Source organism: Candoia aspera, chromosome 3, assembly GCF_035149785.1.
Source record: "Candoia aspera isolate rCanAsp1 chromosome 3, rCanAsp1.hap2, whole genome shotgun sequence".
Lineage (NCBI taxonomy): Eukaryota > Metazoa > Chordata > Lepidosauria > Squamata > Boidae > Candoia > Candoia aspera.
In genome coordinates this window covers 166,571,319-166,579,710 of record NC_086155.1, presented here as the reverse complement: position 1 = coordinate 166,579,710, position 8,392 = coordinate 166,571,319, and the positions used below count along the sequence as shown (strand labels likewise).

At 35.1% G+C, this 8,392-nt stretch overlaps 1 protein-coding gene across 1 annotated transcript in view; it reads left to right on the top strand.

The window, feature by feature from the left end:
* Window positions 1-436: 436 nt before the first annotated feature.
* CCDC178 (coiled-coil domain containing 178) overlaps window positions 437-8,392 on the top strand; it is a 186,156-nt gene continuing 178,200 nt past the window's right edge. The window contains exons 1-2 of the mRNA XM_063299961.1: window positions 437-449; window positions 5,369-5,508. Of these exons, the coding sequence (XP_063156031.1) occupies window positions 437-449; window positions 5,369-5,508 (153 nt within the window). The remainder of the gene's footprint in view (window positions 450-5,368; window positions 5,509-8,392) is intronic.

Sequence of the window (8,392 nt, the reverse complement as noted above, 5' to 3'; positions counted from 1 at the left end):
CACTGTCAGGAATAAGGCGAAGAAACAATGCTGAGTCAGGAAGGAAGAGCTAGTCTTTATTGTTTCTACCATAGAAACAGAATCTTGCCAAACTGAGCAAAACCAGCAGGCTCTCAGGGAAAAACTCCAGAAACTCTAAGGCGGGTCCTGTCTGATTCTCTTGGCTGGGTGCCCAAGGCTTTCTACACTGTGAATGCATTTTTCCCCTGGAAGGGGCCCCCTCTTTCCTCACCTGCAATCTCCATTACACCTGCCCTAGAGTCTCCCAGGTTATTTCCCCTCAGGTTAGAGTAGCTTTAGTCTGGCAAGATTCTGTGTATACGGTGTGAGCAAATAAAGAACTGGAGTTTGAATGGACTGACTCTTTGTTGTCCTTGGGCTGAGCCTGACAGAGGCTGGGGAAAGAGGGAGCGGGGTGCCCGCAAGTGCAGGGAGTATGGGGAAAGAAGGTATGGGGGAGTGCGAGCACAGGGAGGCCAAGGGAAGAAGGCATGGGGTGTGTGCAAGCGAAGGGGGGGAGGGCAGGGGTGTGCAAGTGAAGAAAGGCTGAGGATGAGACTCAGGTAAGACTTATGACCTTCCCTGCTGGCTTCCCCATTGACTTTGCTTGTGGGAAGCCGGCAGGGAAAGTTGCAAATGGCAATCATGTGACTACAGGATGCTGGAACCAGTTGTAAGTGCAAGCTGGTTGCCAAGCACTCAAATTTTGTTCATGTGACCACAGGGACGCTGCAATGGCTGGAACTTTGAGGACCAGTCGTAAGTTCCTTTGTTCAGCGCCATCGTAACCTTGAAAAGTCACTGAACAAATGGTTGTAACTCAAGGACTACCTGTAAATCTCATTTCACGCAAACTCATCTCCTGGTGGCTTCATGGAAATTCCCATTTAATTTTCTTTGCAGAAATGCAGGTAGGAATTGTCATTGCGTTCTCAGATCTTTCATTAATGTTGCAGTCTAACCTAAACCCTGGGATTTCCACATATCCTCCATCCAAATATGAACCAGGCTTGATTCTGTCTAGCTTTTGTACGGTTACCAGATCAAGGTTGTAAAAGTCTGGATGACTACCAGAGAATAACAAAGAGATGTAGAAGATTCTAGCTTTACTGCCATATAGTGAGATCAGCTAAGCTGGCTAGGGTTACTAGCTTTTTAACTTTATCCTTTGTGATCTTATCCCAAGTTTGCCTTCTCTTCCTCCATACAATTAATCTCTTGCCTCATCAGAGTAGTACATTTTGTGGGGGAAATTAGCAGTTGTAAGAGGATGACAGCAGATGTTCTGTATAGGAGTAGCAGATAAATTTATTTTACAAAAATGGGAGGTTTTTGTACTTTCACAGTACTTTACTATAAATCTATATACTACTAAAACTCATGTTTGCAACCTTTAACTGGGCAAAATGGTAGGTTATAGGGCAAAAGGTACCTCAAATGGGCTAACTTACAAAGTGCATCCAAAATCCAGGACCCATGACTCCTGTGGAATAGAAATTTGGCAAATTTAATAAAACATTTTATGACATAAAATTCTCATAAAACATTTTATGACATAATGCAAATGTCATAAAACATTTCTTGTAGTCAACTCCTGATGTTTGACTGTGCTTTGCAGTTCAACTTTGGCTACTTTCAAGGCAGATACATCTCTGAATGTCTCCCTGAATTTTTAAGAACTTTTCCAGTACATTAGAAGCTCTGCTATTGTTGAAGGCATTGAAGAATCTCGTAAGGAAATAATGGAAGCGATGATCCAATGGGTCACTGGTTGTCTAGTATATATTAATTCCATTCAGCTGATTTCTGCTAGTGAGAATCACTGTTATATCATGTATTATGTATAGTTTTGCATATTATCCTTCAAAATCAAATGTTAAAATCATCCTTCAAAATCAAATTGAATTGAACTTAAAGCAGTCTCAGATACTTTGTACTGTATTATACATCTGCCTGGTGGATTTTTGCAACATCCCAACTTTTTAACTAGTTCTCATTTATCTTTGAATAAGTTGCTTATATGATGTCTTCCAAACAAATCTTCACATACATGAAAAATGTCAACCTGTGCCAGTTCAAAAGTCATAATTTTGTCATCTGCAGATATATTAACTTTTTGTATATTTTTAACATTTTTGTAAAGTGAATCATATTCACATCTGAAAAAAACAAAAAGCATATTGATGGAAAAAGGGTGTCTTTACTTTATCACACTTTTTTGGATATTCTAGTTTCCATAGTGACTGCACATTGAAACTTGGTTTAATTGTTCCATATGTTTGAATAAATCGCATATCACTACAGTTCTGTAAAACAATAATTATTAGCAGAGAATATAAAAGAAATTATAAATACTGAAATAAGCACAACATATTTAAGCAAACATTATTTTATCTACTTTTTGTTTTGTTGCTCAAAAATAGAGGATAAAATAATTAAAATTTAAGGACAAACTGACTTGTAATTTAAAGTAAAAGCAAAACATTTGGTAAAGATATTCTAACACAAGATGAAAAATGTGCTTTTTAAAAATATTCTGTTTTATCATGTTATGCATGTTTTATTTTTATGCATTATCTTTTGACAAATACAAATATAATCCCATTTTCTGACAAATGTTGAACATATTTTATTTGCTATATTTAAATTAGAAATGTAAAAGAGATGCTGATTTGCTGATTTGGTCATTTGTTGCATGACCAAAAAAGTTGTCCAAAGCACAAGCATGTGCACTGTGCAAATGAACATAGGTGTCTATAGAGAATGGTGGCATGCTAATAAATGCTGTTATGCCAATCAACATGGATGGATGTTTAATCTATACTTAAACAGCAGGTTAATAGATTTCTGTTTGCCCTATAAATTTTGGTAGACATTCAGATTTATTAAACTGTCAATTAGTTCTTCTGTGAGCAAGAAGAGCAGACATAGAACAAAACTTAATTTAGTAATTCAGTCCAGATTGATTTGGAGCAAGATAGATGCAGTGGAAGAAACAACAACTGAAGGAGTACATCAAACCAGTATTACACTATTGTTAGGACCATATAGCAGCAACTTTTGAAAATAATTCCGAAGGGTTTTCCTTATATGAAAGATTTCACTTCTCCCTCAGCCTTCATGGCCAGAATGTACCTTTGAAAAGCCTTAAAAATAGATGTGCTGCACACAGTCATTTTTATTACTCCTTCCAAACCAAGAGGAATTCAGGCCAATCATTTGGTTGAGCTTAGCATTCTTTCTTCAACTCCTTATAGCGGGAGAAGTAGGGGACAAGACAAGGTGGAAATGGAGGAACATAAACATCTCTCCATCTGTTCTTCCAAGTGCAGCTAGCAGATCATTATAATTTGATGGAATGCTCTAACTACAGCATTATTACTTTAACAATTTTATCATAGCGCTTTCATAACTTTGTTTCTGGTTTATTTTAGATTTTCCTAAACTGTTTACTAAATCAACCACTTTGGGCCTTATCTATCTCTTGGATTAACTGTTTTTGTAAATAATTAAAGAAAATTTAATACAAAATATATGTTTCACTTTTTCTAGCAGCTGTACTAAAACACAGTTTTGTTTTGAAAATGCAAAAAGTGAAAGTAAAGCACTGATAAGACACTTGTCTCTCAATGTATATGCGTTCCTTGAAGCTTGGCTGTAAGAACAAATACGAATTTCATTGATTATGTGTATTTTCATACTTTGAGTCCATGGCTTGGATATGCTAGAATACTATTGAACTAAGTGGAACAATGCCACCTTCAATCCAGTTTATCTTAGTGAAATTGATTCAAAGCTAAGCTGTCCTTTTAAGTTAAGAATTGTAGTGGGCTCTGAAGATCATTATGGAATTAGATTAAAGACTTTCCCTGGGAATGAGTATTGAGGGTAAAAGATCACTTGTGGGAGCAAGATCCCCCTCAAACTAGAATTTCCTCTCCCTTAATAATCCTAATACAGGCAATATTATTTTCTACCTTAGGATCACAACACTGGGGGTTTTCACCCTGTCCTCTCAACCAATAATCCTGAGGAAATCCAATGTTTCCCTAAAACATGTACGTTCAATTGATGGTTGAAAAGTTGGGCAACTTGGAAAAGTAGGTGGATCTCCCTGGAGTGTTCAAGATCTGGTTGTGAGCTGCAGATTTTTCATTAATGGAATAAGTATGAATGACACAGTCTGAATTTGTGTATTTATTTATTTATTTATTTATTTATCTATTTCTTTCTGTCTTTTTAAAAATTAGATTGCAAAACACTATGAATAACAATGACCGATACACAGTTTTCTTCTTATTCCAAGGAAAACAATAAAAAAACAGAAGGTATTTGTTTTCTTTTTTCAACTTTATATAACTTGGTATTTTCTAAAATGCCTTTGCTGTAAAATGTTTCTTTTGATACATTTGTATGCTGTCCATATCTTTCTTTTGGATCTGTCTTTTGATGTCGTTATTTCTAATTCTGCTTCCCTATTTATTGACTTTTTCTATAATCTCTGCCTGGCGATAAAACAAATGGATTCGTCCATACTGGACTGCTAAAATCAAGGGATCTTTCAGACGGGAGGAAACAGAAATTGCATTCTGTGAACAGATGTAGCCAATACTTTGATTAGCAATGAATGATGCTGACATTCCCTATATAATCTAAGATTGCAGCCATGGTTGCTTGCATGAATCTGGCAATTATAATTTTGCCTCATAACTAGTGGCCAATTGTGGGATGGACATACTTAGATGACACACATGATTATAGACTTCCCAGTCTGGGTACCCTCCGGATGTATGGAATTCTCAGAATTCCCTAGTCAGTTTGATTATTGCTAACAATTCAGGAGTTGAACTCCACCCTCAAGTTGGAGAAAGCTAGTGTAGCCTATTTTGATTCTGCACATTTGGGTTGGAAACTGAATTTAATGATCAAACCTGAGGCCATGATTTTGATTAGATTGAAAACATGGGGAGGAGAGTTCTTATTCTTGTCTCTTATGTCATAGCCTTAATTCAAACCCTAGTCTTCAGTTGCTTTTAGCTATAGAAGGAAAAGTATATTTTATGGTCTGTGGAATTAAACTTTTAAAAATAAATAAATAAACATTCTTGAGAGCTTAAGGCTGCAATCCTGCATGGGGCAGTTTCTATGAAATTAGCATGGGATGGAGAGCTAAACTCTCTCTTCCCACACAATAGGTCAGAGTGAGTTTGCATGTCATTCAAACCAAAAAAGTCACTATAGTTTAGCATTATGAAAAACAATGCAAGCAGAATCTTTAAATGTAGAGCTATCTAATTTGAGTTTTAGATATCACAAATGTATTGCAAGATTAACAATGTTTAAATGTAATTATCCTGGTTTTTTTTAGATATAGATGAAAATATTTCAGTAGGCATTCCCAACAAGCAACGTAGTTGTGCTGCTGTAAATACTCCTACTGCATGTGTTAATAAAGCCATTAATCACATACAAGATTTAGAAGTGAAACTGGAAGAATCCTTTCTGCAGGTAATATTTATTTTATTGTTTTACTTACTATATCCATCTTTCAAATAAGCTTTCTTAGGACAGTTTTAAAGTAAAAGCTGTAGTACAGAATTTTCAAAAAAAGAAAAAAATATAACAGCAGGAAAAAAGTAATAGATGACAGAGCAACATAAAAAAAATTGACAGTGGATGTCAGAATATTTAGATAAAAAAGTCTTTTTGCAGCAAAATGGTATCAGAATATGCACATTACAAGTTTTCCTGGAAACAGTATTTCATAGCTAGGACACTGCTTTCAAGGAGGCTCTTTTCATCATCATTCCTTGCTGTCAATGAATCACTTAAAGGAGAACATCCCAAAATAGCCTGACACATATATGTACAGTATATGTACATGTCAGTCATCATGGTCTCATGCAAGGCTTTAAAGGTAAATATTAATACTTGAAATATTATATGCTCACACAGGCTATATATGATGAGAATTGTAATCTGACACAGGGCAGGGCACTATATTGGGGAAGATTTTTATCACAATTATCCTGTCAGGCTCTTTGTAGCTGAGTCAAATGAAATAAAGATTGTCATAGTCTTTTCTAGCAAGATTTATTGAAGCGGTAATGAGTCCTTTTTTCTTTTCTCTCTCTCATCACCATAGAACCTTTTTTGTATAACAGGTTAAGGGTTTTTTTTAGCTATATAGGTTTTAATATAATGCAGTTATATAGTTATATTGCTGCTTAATTTATATATAATAGCACAAACTACTAATTTTTAAAAAGATATTTTGTTTGCAGTGGTTTTGAAGCTTACTGATTGAAAGAGTAATGAATATGATAGCAGAAATCTCTGCAGTGGGATTATTTTTACATTGAAGCCCAATTTATCTTTTGCTTTCATTAGGGCAGATATTTTTTTCATTTTTTTTTCTAGTACCTTTTCATGCCTCTTCAAAATCCATTCCAGGGGATTTTCAATCATCCCAATATGATCCATAGGAAAAAAAAAGCCCAAAACATGGGTGTGTTCTGCCATATGTTGGATTTATAATGTACTGAAATATCTCCATGGTAGGCATGGCAGTCATGAAGTCCAAAACTGGCCCTTCCAGAGCAACTCCAGCATGGACATTGAAATCAGTTAAGAAGCAACATCTATGTGACTGCACACCATTATGTAAAATCACATCTGATAATTCCAGCATGGGATTATTATGTAATGTCTGGCAGGGGCATAGCATACTCACAAGATTTCCTTACTGTCTTTGTACTTTGTATTGTTTGTCACAGATACAGGCAACTTAAACATATTTTGATCATTTGCGGGGGAGGACTAGGGAACCTGTTTTCAAAAGAATGCTATTTGTTTTACATAAACATAGTTATATGTAAACAATATTGTTGTATACTAAAATCTATAAAGTGCATTTAGAGAAAAAGATAGTTGCAAAGAATATAATCAAAGAGAGTGGAGAATGGTTAAGATTAAAAGGGCAAGAAAAATGCGGAGCAATTTTAATGGAAATAAAAATGTTTTAGAAATAGGTGGAAAAGACTAAACAAGAAGCCTCCAGCACAGTAAATAGACTTAAGTATAAAACAGTGAAACAGTTTGGTAGGACACTAAGTGAAGGAATGCTTAAGAAGTATATAAGGCAATGAAATGCCATGTCAAATGGTAGAATTGAAAGGAATGCTATAAATGTTAATGTCTAGGAGAAGGATCAATGAAAGGGAACATACAGTATAAATGACCTTTTGAAAAATGGTAAGGTTGCAGGTATAGATTACATAATTGGAGAAATTTTGAAATAGGGACATGCTTTACTTATGGAGTGGCTGTGCAACTTGTTTAATGTATGTGTGAAAACAGCATTTGTATCTGAAGATCAGAAGAATGCCATTATTGTTCCCTTCTATAAAGAAAAAGTAACCAGAGTGAATGTGAATATTCCTGGGGGAATAGTCTATAAATGTCCATAAAATAGTCTAGTCTAGTCCATAAACGGGTGGTTGTTTAGCAGTATTCTTACTGAAATAATATGAGAAGTGACAGTGAGCAAATTTAAAACATGGAGTTGCTGATAAAAGAGTAATGGGTTGTATATGATAAAATCATATGAAAAGAATGCTTGTGAAAAGAAGCAAAATTGCTGTGTATAAGAGTGACAGGAGAAATTGAGTGAATGATTGCAAGTTATAAACTGAAAAACTAGAGCAAGTGAATGGAATTGTACACCTTGGTAGAATTTTTATTAAAAATGGAAAATGAGAAATTTCGTGATGTGCAAATGCAAGTAAGAAGGCAGTGGGTAGAATGTGCTCTGATACCAGAAGGTTTGTCAAAAGAAGTGAAAACGTCTTTGCATAAGAGCATGTGCCTTTATTATATGGAAATGAGAGTTGCATATGTGAAGAAAAGCTTAAAAAAAAGCAGAGTAGGAATGGGAATCTTAAGAAGTGTGTGCGCTAAAACAGGGTAAAGATTGTTGCTATATGAATGGAATGAATACAAGGATGAGTGATAGTAGAAAAGAAGTACATTGATGTGCTTTGGCCATAGAAATAATGGATTAAGAATTGCAAAAGAAATAAATGAAAGGAGTTAAGAGGGAGGGGAATATCAAGAAAGTTGTGACTGGATGGTGATATACCCTCGAGGTAGAATTATAAGGCAGTGATTAAATAGGTATACGGATGTGGTGGAAGCAAAAATGATTTGCAAGGATAGAAAGATATTGAGCAGTATAGTTAATGGTTTTGATATTGGTTAGCTGTAGATTTCTTTTTCTATTCCCTTAACTTTTGTCATTAATTTTACTAGTACTTATTTCTTTCTTGCACTTAGCATAATGCTGCTTATCCTCAAAGGGAAGAATATTATGGTTATTCATGTATGTAGGCAA